This window comes from Triturus cristatus, chromosome 3_1 (assembly GCF_964204655.1).
Source record: "Triturus cristatus chromosome 3_1, aTriCri1.1, whole genome shotgun sequence".
In the NCBI taxonomy this organism is placed as follows: Eukaryota; Metazoa; Chordata; class Amphibia; order Caudata; family Salamandridae; genus Triturus; species Triturus cristatus.
In genome coordinates, this window is record NC_140583.1 from 769,906,338 (window position 1) to 769,923,640 (window position 17,303).

General features: G+C 44.6%; 2 protein-coding genes across 2 annotated transcripts in view; one reads left to right on the plus strand and one right to left on the minus strand.

Annotated features, from left to right (window-relative positions):
* The window catches only part of TSPAN32 (tetraspanin 32), a 537,989-nt gene that overhangs the window by 446,744 nt on the left and 73,942 nt on the right, over positions 1–17,303 (plus strand). The window contains exon 6 of the mRNA XM_085644943.1: positions 3,060–3,152. Within this exon, the coding sequence (XP_085501069.1) occupies positions 3,060–3,152 (93 nt within the window). The remainder of the gene's footprint in view (positions 1–3,059; positions 3,153–17,303) is intronic.
* LOC146860987 (t-SNARE domain-containing protein 1-like) overlaps positions 14,451–17,303 on the minus strand; it is a 57,135-nt gene continuing 54,282 nt past the window's right edge. Inside the window, exon 3 of the mRNA XM_085646475.1 lies at positions 14,451–14,578. Within this exon, the coding sequence (XP_085502601.1) occupies positions 14,451–14,578 (128 nt within the window). The remainder of the gene's footprint in view (positions 14,579–17,303) is intronic.

Here is a 17,303-nt window from a genome sequence, read left to right on the forward strand (position 1 = left end):
ACCAGACTGAGCTTCACTCAGCAAAGATTTGCTGGTAATAAACTCTGCAAACTACCAATTGACCGCTGTTTTTGCAAATAAAATATTAATGAAGTCAGGTGGAACCGTATAGATTACGGTTCATTTTCCGATGATGTGGCAGTCAGCTCGCCCCCTACTTGTGAAGAGATAGATGGCAGGGGCCAGATGTACAAACGCATTTTGCCATAGACATAGAATGGGTAAAACTGTTTGGTACATCTGGCCCAGGTTATTTCTCTACTGAGCAATCACAGTAGTAGCAAAAGATTCATAGAGTGTCTCAATATTATCTTTAAAGAATTTTGATAAAGGTTTGCAGAGTTCTGTGAATACAGGGGCACCGGGTGGCGAGCTAAAAAAATGATCAAGTTCTTTCACAATTTTTGAAACCTCCTCAAGACGGTTGTTGCTCTGTAAAATCTGATGAGTGGTACATGTTACCAGTTGTTTTAACGGTGGACTGTTATTCCCAGAGCCATTCTTAATTTTGTTACTGCTATGTACAAATGAAGCTCCTTGGTGATTTGTGCAAACAATTAGGACATTTCTTATATCAGAAACAATGTACTCATATTAAAAAATAAATCAAGGCTGTGCCAGCTTTCTGGGTGGGCTCATTGACCAAGTACTTGAAGCAAGCCACAAAAGGAAAGAAAATTCCTGGAAGAAGATATTGAAGTCTCTTAAGACAGCTTGGGTACCCTCAAAGTTGCACGCAATACAGATTTAGGTGGAACATTGAGTTTTGCGTGCATTAATTTTTCATGCTAGTACATATCAAATTTCCTCAAATGTTTCCAGGAACGAATTATCCAAGTAATACCTACAGGATTTATTGCCCAAAAATGGCAGGAATTCAGGAATGCAATATACAAAAACAGAGCATCTCCTCAAGCAGAGGGGACGGGGTTAGTAAACTAAATCACCCGAAAACTCTTCACAAGGTATTTTCTCAAACATTACAAATAAATTTGAATCCACTCCTCAATCACGCATTCCTTCCATTAAAAAAAATAACTGCATGAACCATGTGCAAAAATTATATTAATATCATGTTTATAAATGTATTATATTCTGATAAAAATTCTTATGTAACATTTATAAAAAAACAAAGATATACAGATCTCTTAGATGTCACAAAACATAATGAACATAAACCACAGAAGAATTACAATTAGCAGACAAATAAATTAGTCATAAGAACATCCACATCTACCACCATATGTCACTGAACAATTATTAATTAATTAACATGTACAAATCATTCAGTGCAGGCAAATTGTGAAGAAAAGTTCGTCAATGCCTTTCAGTCAGTTGAATTTCTATTAGCCACCTTCTTCAGGACATTAGGAGCCAGATGTACGGCCCGTTTTTGAATGCGCAAACGGGTCTGTGACCCGTTTGCGCATGCAAAAACCCTACAGGGCCATGTACAAACGCAAATTATGTATTTGCGACTCGTTAAATAGCGTTTGCGACTCACAATAAGGAAGGGGCGTTTCAAGGGCGTCCCTTCCTAATTGCGAATCTGAGCCCTATGTATGGCAGTTTTGCGATTGCGGTCGCAAAACAGTTGCAATTTACCACCGACTTCGAGTAGGTTGTAATGCAGTCGCAAATTGGAAGGGGTACCCTGCCTGCCCTTAAAAAATGAAACGAAAACATTTCATTTTTTTTTTAAATGCATCCCATTTTCCTTTAAGGAAAACGGGTTGCATTTTAAAAGAAAAAGCTCCTTTATTTAGAAGCAGTCCCAGACATGGTGGTCTGCTGAGCCCAGCAGGCCACCATCCCTGGGAGGGCCAGCCATTCTCAATGGGGTCGCATATTGCGAGTGCCTCATGAACAGTTTGGCGACTCCATTGGGAATCGCTAACAGTGTCTCTAACACTGTTGTACATTTGGAATTACGACTCGCAATTTGCGAGTCGCAATTCCAAACGGTCGTACATCTGGCCCTCAGACTTTTTTCTTCCATCAATCATTCAAACATATCAATCATCACATCTAAAGACAATCTAATTACAACCCAAAGAAAATTAATTATTGTTTAAATAAGTAATAATTTGTATGCTAATTTTAATTCGTCTATGGTTAATGTTCATTATGTTTTGTGATATCTAAACACCATGTTTATGAACTTTTATTGATGGCACATAAGAATTTTTTCTATTTTTTATACACAGTAGTAATATGATTTAGCACATAGTTCAGTTCGGTTTTTTTATGTTTCAGTAAATATACGTGATTGAGGAATGTATTCAGGTTGATTTGTAATGTTTAAGAAAATACCTTGAGGAGCGTTTTTTGGTTATTCAGCTTTCAGAAATGATACGTGGAAATTGGTGCGTAATACAGTTCCATAGTGGATACCTTGAAATATCTCTATAATTCCACATTCAAGATTTATTGATGGCAGCCATATTTGGGACCTACAGCATTGCTATTTCTGCCACCCCCCCAATGAGTGCTTTAGGTCTGATAGTTCACTTTTGATTATGCTGATACTTTAGTGGCGGCGAGTCCTTAATATACACTACTCACTTTAGTTTAAGATGACAATATAAGAGTAGGAAGCTTCTCTTTTGGCGTAGCTTGCCTCTTTCGGCGTCGGAGGTTCGCTTAATCATCCCACACCTGGTGTAGGATCCCTCTTTTGAATTCCCCCTTTTCTTTTACTATTTTCTCTTAAAATGCCGCTTTAGGTTTTGCTGGTCTCTTTAATGTGGGGTCCTCTTTGTAAGTAAAATATCCCATTTTATATAGGATGTCTTCTTTGTTTAAGATTGTTCCCTTTAATGGATCTGGCTTTACTTTAGGATTGTCCCCCTTCCACCGGTGCGGCCCCCCTTTAGATGGGGATTGCCTTCAGAGTGTACCCTTCTAGTATGGAATTTCCATTTAATGTGATTCATACTTCACGGCAACAGTAAATGTGCATGCATGGTTAGTCTTCTGAGTCTGGTGAATGCTGGGTGGCTCTGTCAAGCATTGCTGAGTGTAGGATGTGGGGTCATTCTCTTTTTTTCCTGTTTTAGTTCCTGTGCTGTGGGAAGTACTCACCGCTTCAGAGGCCTAGAGGCTTTGAAGGCGACCTCTGCCCTACTCGGGATGCAGACGTCATCAACCAGGTAAGGAAGCAATGAGGACAATTCTGGTACTTTTCTACATTTTGGAAACACATTTTCAATTGTCTGAGTTCTAGTGCTCTGCTGACCATGTCCTTACCATGTGATCTGAAATTGAGAACAGAATCACGGTCATTTGAAGAGGCTTTCCACTGTCATTTTCCTCATGCTTCTTGAAGAGGACCGATTGGATTTATTTTCTAGCAGTGAACCTGCCCACCAGAAACTGGGTGTCGGCACCACTTTATCACCACTACCCCTAACCAATAACTAATTTGAGCGTGTTGTTAGTCCCACTCATTTCACTTGACTACTGAATTTGTGGACATTTCAAATACCCCAGTACAATTCCGTGTGCGCATCAGTTCAGGAGTGTGGCAATTGCAGAAGCAGGGCCGGCTTTAGGGCAGTGCGACCCGTGCGGTCGCACTGGGCGCTGACCTGTGGAGAGGGGCGCTGACCTCACGGGGGTGTTGTGTTTAGCAATAACTTATGATTGGAGAGATGAAGGGCACTTCATGGGGTGTGGGGGCGCCAAAAATGATTGTCGCACCGGGCGCCACCAGTGCTAAAGCCGGCCCTGTGCAGAAGCAAGAGGTAACTCATGCTGCTTGCACCGGGTGTGGGAGTCATTTATGGTTTGATTGTGGAGGACCTCCTCTGGAGACTTGGCGGTGCCCCACCAGCCTTTCTGGTGGAAACAGGCTCTTACCTCTGCTCCTCAGTGGAGAACCCATCACCTCATTTAGAGATCCTGCCAAGACTGCACAAGATCACTGTGTTGAAAATGCACCAGTTGGTGTCTGAAGGCAATTCTGTCGCATCTGAATGCAGATTACGATCGTCAGGTTGTTGATTCTCGCTCGCTATTCTTTATTCTTTCTCAGCAACAATCACCCAAACAGGGGTTTGTTGCTGAGACAGGAAAAAATTCCCTGGATGCACAAGGAGTTACCTTCCTATGTGTCAGTGCCATTTGTTCTATTTTCGTACCATGGTACCCGCAGACCTCACAAGGATTGTTGGTTTAACCTTCACCAGCCTCACAAGGACCCCTGCTATTTTCTGGTGAAATCCCAATAAGTTGTGGTAGGAGCTTTAATCGGTTTGGGAGAGGATGTGGTGTAATAGCCAGAGCTGCTGACTACAAAACTGAGGAACCAGGTTCGAGTCTCCAGTTCGGTTCAACATCCTGTGATTCTGGGCAAATCACGTAATCTCCCCGTGCCAACAAAAACATTAATGTGTCCTTTTGTAATGTAACTGAAGCTATTGTAAGGCGCTCCATTAGCTTCGGGTCGAGTTTGTGCTATATAAAACTGCAGAAAAATAAAATTCCAAACTGGATTTTGGTAATACTTGTATGGGGGGGGTTTCCAGATCGTCAATGTGGCCTACGGCAGAGCTTACAACTTTGGTACTTAAAATGCATCCAAATACTGAGCTGCAGAAATCTATCCCCGGGGGTCTGTCGATATGATCACCTTCAAAATTGCGACACTGGTTTTATATTCCATCAGGGTACAGCATCATGGTATCATCGAAATAAAACAAGACTTGTGCAGTCCAGGGCTCTGACTTGCGTTAGCTTGCTGCTTCTAAGTTACAAAAACAAAATGCAGACCACTGGATGGTTATGTAACAAGTTGCCCTAACCACTATAAAGCTTCAAAAAATGAGGTGTTTTGATAATTTTGCCAGTTCTAGTTCTCTGTTTGTGCTCAGCCCTGCTATTGCTGCTTTACTCGATGCCCAGGTGCAACTGAGCAATGCTTAAAGAACAATTGATGGACAGAATGCTGAACAATGTCATACATTCACCCCAGCACAGCGATCTGGGCATAAATCCATCGTCCTTTTGCTTCACATGCCATTCCAGTTTAAACCCAGCCATATGCAAATCAGTCTTGACCCTGTTCTCCATGGGAACGGTCCAGTCCGAACTGCCAGGCCAGGTCCTCCCTGGACCGGAAACAAGCATCCTGGGACTGATTTTGGTTTATCACCCCTCATCAGCCAGGCTAACTTGACTCCAGTGGCATGAAGATCACGGTACCCATGCCTGGGCATACCTGTCCCACTCGAGGTGACAAATGCGAAAAGAACAATTGATAGACAGAATGCTGAACAATGTCAAACATTCACCCCAGTATAGAGATCTGGGCCTAAATACACCAATGGACATGCGGCCGTCCCCCGCTTCTTAATGAGTCAGGGGAACTATGGGATTGTTGAGTCAGGATTTCTAGAAACTTACAGCTGGATTCCCACTTCACCAAAGACAAAATGGCTCTCTGGGACATGGGTAAATAATCCCTGAATATCTGTGATTGACTGGATTGGGCCCCTACAAGGTAAAGCTAGTAGGCCCCCCTCTCCCATCACCTTACCCTGCCACCAACACCTAAGGCTTTTTGCAGGTTGTGGTGGAGGAATTAGATGCAGGAATCAAGCTGCCATGAAAGCCTCGTAGGATCTCCCAGGATTCAGTGCTCTCCTACTGTGAGCATGTGAGCGCACGCCTGCTTGAGAGGCCTTTCTGGAGAACTCTACATATACCATGTAGATATTTCTGATATTAGAGAACCTTAACACAGCTGGGAAACCTCGTTCTATGCAAGTGACCCTGCACCACGCACTGCCAAGGGTGTTACACTAGAGCATTCACTCTCCGCCAACACCTCTGTCACTCTGTGGGAAGGAGTGCGCCCAAAGCTAAGAACAATGTATTTTATACAAGTGTTACCACATAGAGACCACATTGTAAAGACATTAAAATACGTGCAGGGAGAAACAAGATTAATACCACTTCATCTAGAGCTGAGCATAGGAGTCTAAGCTAGCTGAGAGAAATCTAATGGTTACAAGTTCCAAAATACAGAAAATGAAAAAGATGCCATCTGGCAAATAAACAAGAATAAAAGATAGCAAGACCAGGAGAACCCAAACTATGACTAAACAGAAAGGACGAACACTAAAATAAAAACAGCTTGTGAAATGTAGAGCATAGAGAGACTAAAGGGAACGTCCAGGAAAAGCAGAGTCCTTGTGAACAGAGGTAGTGACATTAATATACAATTCAAGGACAGAATTGGTATTCAGGAACCAAAGTACAATGAATCAGCAGGAACAGTTGAGGGAAAATTAAAAACATCTATGCAAACTGTGCAATTTAAAAAATAGAAAGGCAGGCAACTGTTACTGCACAGTACACTGAGAGGAGTGAAACAATAGGCTGCATTCCCCACACCTGGAGCTGCAGCGGGCCTGTAAAAACGAGACGCAGCTGCCCAAGAGCTTCGCAAAGCTCTGGGAAAAGAGAAGAGACCTGAAGCAGCCTTCAGAGGCGGATGCTGCAGCCCTGCACTGTCGCCAGAGTCAGCAATGACGCAACCCCTCTCGCCAGATGCTCTGGGGTACAAGTGGGCCTTTCGGTGTCACATCCAAAATGCAGATGACCAATAACATCCTTCACAGGGTCACCACAGGTCTCTATTTACCATGCTGGAGCCGCAGTATCCAAAGGAAAAACTCTGGACGCTCCTTTTAAAACAATGGCTCCAGTAGCAGGAACGAGCCTTTTCGGAGCAACCGAGCTCTAAAGCTAGAGGTGGAAGCCTCCGCCTCCAGCGCCGGCTCTGATTGTTGCTGGAAGACCTTGGAAGCACAGATCCCTCCTCGCAGGGCTTCTGTGGAGCTCTTGTTTCTGGCTGCATGATTACAGAAGGAATTGCTGAAGAACGAAAGTCACCCCTACCCCTCCCTGTTTCACTCACACATCAATGCTACGTGCATTTAATTCAAGAGCTGTGCTTTCTGCTCACAGTGCCTGAGAGTAGATTCCAGTTTCGGGTCGTCCATTCGCCTTCTTCCTCAGTGGGTTGTGGGAGATGCAGTTTCTAGCTGAAAAGGACACACAGCATCACCTCATCAGCTGCAGATTCCTGTCCCACAGGCTTACATACACTGGAGCCCTGTTGTGCTTGTCTTCTGAAAGTCAATTAATACTGTGAACTGATAAGATCTGCAGGGAAGTAATTCCCTCGGCATCAAGGTCTAGGATTACTATAGTCAGGTGTTCCCTCCGTGCCGAGGACAAGCATCTGGCTAGAAAGTGAGTAACAAACCTAAACTGCGCTGTGATTTTTACTCCACGTTGTGATTTGCTCCACTGAGATTTTACGCCTCACTGTGATTACTCTCCACACTGTGAATTTCTCTGCTGTGATTTTACTCCACACAGCAAAGGTATTGCTGACACCTATACCACATCTCTGAACATGGCGGCGTCTGTCCTATTTAGTGGTGTCAGCTGCCCTACACAGACTCCTTTAGAGCATACACTCAATGCATCATGATCCCGCCAATCACTTTTCCCATCCTTGTTCTTTTTATTCTCGCCAGGACATCACAGCTGCATACACGTTCCATTGCCATACGTCACACTGCAACTGCACAGCACCACTGTTCCATGCCTACCGCCAACACAACACCCCATCACAAACCATTGTATCCACCCTCTTAGATTAAATATCAAGCAATCACCAGAACACAAAGACACCTGCCTAAATGAGTCCTCTGTCAATTTCTCTTTGGAATGCCTGCTCGATCTGCAATAGGACGTCCTACGTCACTGAATACTTTGATTCTTATCATTCCCCTCATCCCTACGTTCACAGACATCACTGAAATCTCCTTGGACCCCAAATGCACTGTCAAGTCTGCTGCTCCCCATACTGACCATGCCACTTTCTCCTACTTCCCTAGAGCACAGCATTTGGCATTCAGCACCTCTTTGAGTTACAGTGCCCTAAAACCTCTACCTTTCTGCAGCTGTCACATGCTCTTTTTCTCAACAACCTTAAAAATATTCTTGAATCCATAGCACCCAACACTTCCCTCATCATTGTAGGAGACGTAGCACTGAACCTCAGCCATCAACCTCAACACACTATCTTTATGTATTTTGACGTTTTAAAACATCAAAATAGAGCTTTGGTACTTGGACCGTGATCTTCGAAACTTTCAAGGAAAATTGGCCACTACTTAGGCCCTCGCTAAGGATTAGGACTTGGGTCTTATACTTGACATGTATTTATTGACCGTGGAATACTGAAGGAATTTACTGTTGATCTTAAGTCACGGAACCCTGATCTTTTACAATGAATTTTTGTTCTATCTAAGTGACTATCTTATTCTCGGACACGTGAAGATATATTCGCCCTGATGAAGTTCCATTAGGAACGAAACGCGTTGGCTGATGTCCAAGATTTTAAATTGAAAAAATATTAAAGAATATATTTTGGAATATACACGAAGTAATCTGACTTTATCCTGGTGCACCGTCCTTTTCTTCAAATGTAGCCAACGCGTTTCGTCCCTTTCACAAGACTTCTTCAGGTCTTAATAAAATGATTTTATTGTTTCAATTAATAAAAATTGTTACAAAAGACCATGTTCAGTTTGTACTTCCAAGGTCCTTCTTCGACCGTTAATAAAAACAATATCGTTTCAGTTCATTTAGTATATTTCAGAACGGTTTCGAAAAGCATAAAATAGAGGTCCATAGAAACTTGATATGTGCTCACAACTGTGGGCTGACAGTCATACATTAAGCCAAGGCTCGATATTTACTTAAACGTTCTTTAAGTTCTTAAAGTTTTAGTGCAAATTTCGCTAGTCTAGCCAGTTCCATGCGGCTCTCTAAATTAAAAAGAAGCTTCATTGCTTGCATGTAGGTACGGATGCAGTATTTTAGAAACAAGGGTTTTCATAAAGTGCGACGTGCGAGACTCAGTTCAGGGCAGATGCAAAGTAGGTGGGCCAGGGACTTCTCGAACTGATGGCAGAGTCTGCAGGAGGGAACCACCTCTAGTGATTTCCAGCGAGTATTAATGTCTTTTATTGGCATGGCCATGAGTCTGACCGAAAGGATTTGCTTTAGTATTGGTTTATTCAGAGCTGAATCAAGGTAAGGCTGCCATAATTTGTCCTTATAAGAACTGACTAGTATCCCAATATTGCTGCTAGAGGACCCTATAGTACCTATGTCATCCTGCTTTGATAATATTCCAACTTGTTTCCTTAAAATTGTTTTGAGCAGGCCCGGTTGATGAGTAAAATAGCCCCAGTCAGACAAATCAAGGTGGAGCTCCGTAAGGGTAGTTGATAAAACGTCTGCCCATGGGTTTTTCTCTTTGGTAAAGATTTCTTTCAGGGTAATAACGGATGTCCGAGGCCCAATATTCATAAGATTGTTTGCATAATCCAAATTCCAGCCTTACTAGCGCGTTTCTGGCATAGGCCGGTATCTGGAAAATCTGTCTGAATACGCAGCAGTTGGCAGACTCCATGATGTTAATTACGGCCCGGGAAATACTAGTTGCTCGTAGGAGATTGAAGGAATTAGCTTGGCTCTTATGACCTTTCGGATAGGCTCAGTTGTCGCACTGCGTAATTTTGAATTGAGTTTGAAAGGGCGTATGTTACCGCCTTGGCTTTGGCTTCTATAGATGCAATGTGAACTGTCGGCTTGCCATTACTCATGATCCATACCCCCAGGTAGTTATATTTGGTTGTTGTTAATATTTTCAGGTTGCCTATTTTCCATAGATGTTTAAGTTTGTTGGGGTGTTTTCCAAAGATGACTACCTTTGTTTTGCTGGCATTTGCTGTCAATTAATTTTCTTCATTGTAAATGCTGAGTGCATCCAGTGCTCTTTACAGGCCCGTTTTTGTGTGGTCTATTAAGACCATGTCTTCAGCGTATTGCATTAAGAATAGTCTGGTCGACCCAATTTTGGGTACTAACAGGTTGACTTTTGATATATTATCACTACTGAGGCTTGAGCCGGGAGTCATTTGCTTTGGATCAGCTACCACTCAGCGTTTCTGCTGTTGAAGTATTTTAATTTTTATTTATCGCTTGCCTGGCACTAAAAGCTATTTTAACCTAACCATTACATGTGACATGATTGTTTTTCCGTTTTTATAGTACCTTTCATATAGTATTTTCTCTCTCCTTGCTGGGAGGCTGGACATCGATTCTCGGCGTCTTGCGCTCCTGTTCCGCTATTTTGGGTAAGGCTGGGTTAGCAGACCAGGCTTGCCTCGCTCTCACACCTGATCGCCGATAGTCCTGTGCTTTGCATAAATTAGAGCGCTGGCACGAGCACGCAGCGTTATTACTCCTGAGGCTTGAGCCGGGAGTCATTTGCTTTGGATCAGCTACCACTCAGCGTTTCTGCTGTTGAAGTATTGTAAGTTTTATTTATCGCTTGCCTGGCGCTAAAAGCTATTTTAACCTAACCATTAAATGTGACATGATTGTATTTCCGTTTTTATAGTACCTTTCATATAGTATTTTCTCTCTCCTTGCTGGAAGGCTGGACATCGATTCTCGGCGTCTTGCGCTCTTGTTCCGCCATTTTGGGTAAGGCTGGGTTAGCAGACCAGGCTTGCCTCGCTCTCACACCTGATCGCCGATAGTCCTGTGCTTTGCATAAATTAGAGCGCTAGCGCACCAAAGGTGCGCCTAAGTCAAACCCGTCTGCGCCCGTCCGCATCCCTAGAGCGTCCAGCGCCAGCCACGCTGTATGTTTCAGGCCAGGGGATCCGGATACAAGGAGATCATATAGCCGTTTGGAATTATTAGCGCTGAATACGACTAAGTGTAGCGGAGAAGATAAATGGACTGTTCTGCATAGCATAGTAAGGAGGTGCCCTATATGCCGGTTCTGCCTGCAAGTTAAGCCTTTAGCCCCTGCCCTGCGCCCTGAGAGGACTTATCGGCTTCGGGCGGCGCTTATTAATGCTTACTCATTAGTCAAACATGCTCTTGATATCTACGAACTCCTTTCTGACGAACGTTTGGATTTGTTATTTGTCACTGAATCCTGGCTCAATGAATCTTGTGCCCCTGTGATTGAGGAGGCCGTCCCTCCGGGATATAAAATTGCCAGAGTGGACCATACAACCGGAAGAGGGGGGTGAGATTGCAGTAGTGCTGAGAGACACCTGGGTTTTCACTAGTGAGTTGTCAGTTGGGCTAGTGGACAGGGAGGCTCTTGATTTCACCATTGTTTTGTCTCCACATTATACGTTGGGTGGCACGCTGGTTTATCGGCCAACCGGTCCTTCGAGTGCTTTTCTGAAAAGCCTGGATATCGTTATAGTCCCTCGTGCCCTCCGCTTCACAAATGTTCTCCTTGTGGGAGATTTCAACATCCATGTTGACTGCCCCGGGACCTTGGACGCAAGGGAACTAATGGATCTTCTTGATTTGGCGCAATTAACCCTGTGGTTGAAGGCTCCCTCTCATATAGGGGGGCATACGATCGACTTGGTCTGTTCCAACTTCGCCCTGTCTATTGAGGACCCTATTCAGGTTACTTGGTCTGACCATGTTTTGGTCCACTTTTCCTGGCCAATGGGGATGTCTTCTATCCCTAGTGCTTCGACTCAATGGAAACCTTTACCGAAGATCGAAATTCCGGCCCTTTACACGGCCCTTTCACTCTCCTGTCCAGTGCTATCTCACGATTTGGAAGAGGCGGTAGATGGCTTTGCTACCTGGGTTAGTCAGGGTGTTGACTCTGTTTCCCACCCTATTTCAAAAAGGCAGCTACGCTCTTTTCCATCTCAACCTTGGGATACCGGCGCACTTAGAGAGCTCAAATTGGGCTGTAAGAAATTAGAACGTCAATGGCGGCTGGAGTACTCTCCATCAGCGAAAACTGTCTTGCGTAAAGCTCAAAGTGATTACTATGCTGCCATTAAACTGGCAAAGAGTAGTTTCTACGCAGATCATATTGCCAAAGCTAAAAACAATGGTAGAGAGATCTTCTCCATTGTTAGAAGCTTTTTGACACCTTGCGCTGAACAAGCGGCTTCACCCGCCTCATTGCAATGGTGTGAGGAGCTTTCTTCTTTTTTCACTGGAAAGATACAATCCATCCAAGATAGTTTGGTGAAGAATGTTCAGGGGCCAAGTGCCCCCTACCATCTGCCTCTCACCACAGTGTCCTCTGTGCCACCTTCATTTATCGGTCTTTCCCCCATAGCTGGGTCAGATATATTGGCTATTCTCAAAACCCTTAAATCAGGCTCTCCGACGGACCCATGTCCCGCCAGGGTTCTGGCAGGAGTTGCTGAGGTCGTCTACTTAGAAGTAACATCGATCATTAACCTTTCTCTATGCACAGCGAGGGTCCCTTTGCTTTGGAAGCAGGCAAAACTGCTGCCACTTCTAAAGAAACCCTCGTTAGATCCGCTGCAATCTGCCAATTATCGCCCTATTTCTCTTCTTCCGGCTCTGACTAAGGTCTGTGAAAAGGTAGTCTTTCGTCAGCTTGACACCTTTATCGAAACATCCGGTGCCCTTCATCCAGCTCAGTCCGGATTTAGGAAAACTTATAGCACCGAGATTGCATTAGTAGAAATGGCAGAGGCAATCAGGGAATGCCTGGACGTGGGCAGCAAGGCGGCCTTGATATTGCTTGACCTCTCTGCCGCGTTTGATACGGTACCTCACCATCTTCTCCTTACCCGTCTCTCAAACATCGGCATTGCTGGTCCTGCCCTGGATTGGCTTAGATCTTTTCGGGAAGACCGCTCTCAGCAGGTCTGGTTACCACCATTTTCTACAGGCGCCAGGAAAGTGTCTGCGGGAGTTACTCAAGGCTCCACCCTGCGTCCTTTGCTTTTCAACATCTATCTGACGCCCCTAATTTTTCTGGCAAAGGAGCTGGGGGCTAAAATAATTGCTTATGCCGATGATACCCAGCTCCTATTTACCTGGAAGGACGCCGACTTGTAGACATCTTTGGTTCAGAACTGTCTCTCATCTGTATTTCAGTGGCTTGCTCGTGCCCAACTGAAGTGCAATGAGGATAAGTCGGAGGTCCTTCTGTACGGTTCGTTTCGACCTGCCTTTAGAGAAATTATGTGGCCGCCAGACTTCCCTCGCCCTAAGTCAGAGGTTTCGGTGCAAATTAAGAAACTCACCAGAGTTTGCTTTGGCACTCTCAAGTCACTCAGAAGGTTCTTCCCCCTGCTTCCCAGGCCTGCCAAGGAAATGGTCGCCCGTGCACTCATTCTTTCTCGCATTGACTATGCTAACGCATTATACTGTGGCATCCCAGGATATCTGCTGAGAAAACTGCAGACCATACAAAATGCCACGGCTAGACTTCTATTTAACATCTCTAGAAGATCTAGCGTGTGACAGCACCTACGAGACCTGCATTGGCTCCCGGTGGCCCAAAGAGTGCAATTCAAAGTCCTCCCGGTGGCCCATAGAGCTCTGCATGGTTTTGGGCCTTTGTACATCAGGAAGCGGTTTTGCTTCTACGTCCCCAGCAGAGCTTTGCGCTCAGCCGCCCAACGTCAGATGATTATCCCTCAATTTCTCAGGTCCCGGCTGGGAGGTCAGTCCATCTCTGTTAAAACAGCTATGGCTTGGAATTCTCTCCCACTGGAATTGCGGCATATTGAGGATCTTAGACTTTTCAAGAGACAGCTTAAAACTCTTCTCTTCAATTATCTGACCCATATTCTCCACTCCCTTGGGCTTTGATAACTGCACGCGTCAGGACACTCTTGAGTATTTGAGCGCGCTATAAAACCCTTTATAACATAACATAACATAACATATTGTTTTGTCAAAATCTGCAGTATATAAGTTAAAGAGTAGCGGTACCCATGCGCAGCCTTGTTTCAACCCTCGGTCCGTGTATATCTTCTTTGTGGCTCTGTTCCCGGTGAGTTTGACGTGTACCCAGGTTCTGGTGTAAAGAGCTATTATGGCATTCAGCAACCTGTTTGGAATCCCCCAATTTTGTAGTTTTCGCCAAAGTCGATTTCTGTTGACACAGTCAAATGCTGCCAAGTAGTCAACAAAGCAGGCAAAGGCTAGTTTTCCCGAGTGAACTGATCTACCAGATAGGCTAGGGCTAGAATGTTATCCAGTGTTGATGCTCCTGTCCTAAAGCCGGATTGGTAGACTGGTAGTATTCCGTCCTCATTAGCCCAGATTTGTAGATCTTGTAGTAGCAAGCTTGCGTATGCCTTTGCCTCGATGTCCAGCAGGGCTATCATCCTGTAGTTGGTTGGATCTCCGGTTTCGCCTTTTTTATGTATTGGATGGAGCAGGGATCCTTTCCAGGCTTCAGGGACTGTTGAGTTGATCATGCAAAACTTGTATAATGGGGTGAGAATGGTTGCCCGGAATACGATGTCCTCCTTGAACAGTTGTCCAGGGAGGGCATTGGACCCCGGGGCTCCGTTGCTTCTCATGTTATTTCATATTTTTAACACGCGGTTGTACACATCCGGAGGTTCACTTGTTTCTTCCGGGTTTTTTTGATTTACCCAGTTTTTGTTATCAGTGTCTTTATGCGGACTGGTGCTCATAAATGGTTGTTGGAGGTCTAAAGGGAGGTTGTGAGAGGGGTCACAGTAGAGTGTTTTCACATGGTTGATCCATGGGGGCCCTGGAACTCCGTTTCGCCCATCGTCACCATGTCCAGACAGCCTGTTGATGTATAGCCAGAATTCTGCTTGTCTGCTTGGAGTTAGACGACTATGGATGTGCATCCATTGGGAGTCTTTTTGTTGCCTTTTAAAGTTCCATATGTTTCTCCTGTGCGTGTCCCTGGCTGTCAGCCATGTTTGACGAGCGATTTCGTCCCTCGCCCACTTGTAATTGCGATTGACTTGCCTCAGTGCCTTTTTACTTTTTTACTTTTTTGCACCGTGGATTGGGTTGGCAGCACACCCTTTCATTTGGTTCGGGCTGATTCTTTGGTTTTGTGTCTGCCTAGGCCAGAGGTCTTCAAACTTTTGGATGCCGAGACCCCCCTGTCAACATTTTGAGGCGTAAGGACCCCCTCCTGACAAAAATGTCTAAACCTGTTGACTAAATTGCGTGGGATGAAAATGTAAATGAGGTTATGTGATGCCGCGTATTTTGGGATAGCATTGCTTCATTATTTTGATATTTGTTACACACAGTAACGCTGAGGAAAGATTTCACCCAATCAGTACCCATTTATAACCAAAATACAGCAATTATCATCAGAAAGATTTCAAGTCAACCTTTGTGAAGGGCCTTCCACTCTGCAGCAATACGTGCTGCCACATTAGAAGCTCACCTGGCCCTGACCGGAAGAAGCAGGGGTCCCTTAAAACCCTGGCGGTTTTGTGTAGAGTTAAGCCGTTTACCCATGCAGCTTTCCTCTCACCCCCTCCCTTCCATCCCTCTCTCCTCTCCTAACCCCGGATCCCTCTCTCACTTTGCAGGTCATTTTCTTTCACCCCTTTTTACAACTTCTGAACTCTCCCCATTCAACCTCTCACTTCACCTTTAATCACCTCTTGCCATTCTGTCCTTTCACTGCCCTCATCTCTAACAGTCTCTCACATTTATCTCATGGCCTCTCTGGCCCTGTCACCTCCCCGTGCCCCTCAGCACTTCTCATTCACCTCGTCTCTTCATTCAAATTTTTGTCTATTTGTATCTTACACCTCTCCAGTCCCCCCATTCCTCTTTCACATCTCCCCTTAGTTCTAACAGAAGCCCTCACCTTTGGATCGCACTCACTTCTTGCGTGTCCACACTTCTCTTCGGCAATTCACATTTCTCCTCATCCCTGACCTCTTCAATCAAATTCTCTCACTCCCTTGCTGTCCTCTCTCATTTTGGGTGCGGATGCAAGTTCAGAATGGGATGAATGAATGTATGATTACTGATGGGCTTGTTTGAGTGAGTTGCATATTGAGTAGTGAGGGGGACAGGTGAGTGAAGTGTCACATGAGTGCAGGATGAGTAGTGTACTCGTGTGACTGCAGGTTGAGGTATAGTGTGAGCAGGACAAGTGCATTTTGAGTGCAGAGTGATCACTGTGAGTGCAAGGTGAGCGGGTGAATGGTGCAAGTGCATGGTGATCAGTGTGAGTGCATTGTGATTGCTGTGAGTGCAAGGTGAGCGTGACAATAAAGGGCGAGAATAAGGAATGAGTTGTCTGAATGCAGGGTGCATTCCCAGACCCATGAAGTAACTCAGCATGTTATTGACGGGGGCGTAGACTTTAAGATCTAAGTTAAACTATTGCGGCATTAATCGGGGATCGAGGGTGAAGGAAATAAATAATGTGCTGATCCTGCAACAAACTTCCAGTCCTATGGTTAGGGTTACCAGCAGATTATTTTGATGGCCCAGTCGGTACAAAAAAAAGCTGTCACCTAAAGCGGTATTTTCAGCGCTTATCTGTGCATACTTCCCAGGGCCGGCTTTAGTGCTGGTGGTGCCCTGTGCGACAATGTTTGTTGGTGCCCCCCCCAATGACCACCCCCACCACGGATTCTCTCACTAGCACCCTTTAACAGTGACCAAGTCTCCATAACCCCACACTCTCAGATGCATTGAATTAGTTATATAGTGCCACTCATACCAGTGTAGGGTGTCCGAGCACTTTGCATCACACACACATTACACAGAGACAATCAATCATACGTGTGTAAATCAGTGTATAGGAAATGTTACATAAGCCAAAGGACTAAAAGTATAGGAGTCACATGTCATCCATACTGGTAGGCAGTATAGTTCAGGAGTGCTTGGTGTGGAGAAGCACAAACTCAGAGTCGAAAAAGAAACAGCATAGTTGGGAGTTTCCTTTAATAATAAGAATTGATTTCTTGCCAAATTAACCCTTTTTGCAACATTAATCAATGGTCTAATAATGCATTCTTTGTAGTGTGCATGCTGTTCTAGGATGAAAGTTAATAGCTCACTATTCTCTATTAGGACTTTAAGTTATAAATTGCAAGTAACAAAAGGATGTCTCTTTTGAAAGCAGTAACCTGCTGATCTCTTCACATCATACCCACTCTGTAATCTACTTGGTACACATTCTTTGCAGCAGGCATATTAACCCTCTGCACTAACTTCACCTAAGTCCAAACCTCAACTATACAAAATGCTGACCCCTCTCCAGGGAGGTAATTAATCACACGAGTTATCTTGACATGTATGTGAGGCCTGGTAATTGCCGGGTAAAGAAACGCTGCAGCAGGTGCTTCAAAAGCACAATAAACTTTCACACACGGTGCCCCCAGGAAGCCAACTTTGTATTCCTTTCCATGAAATGCATTCTC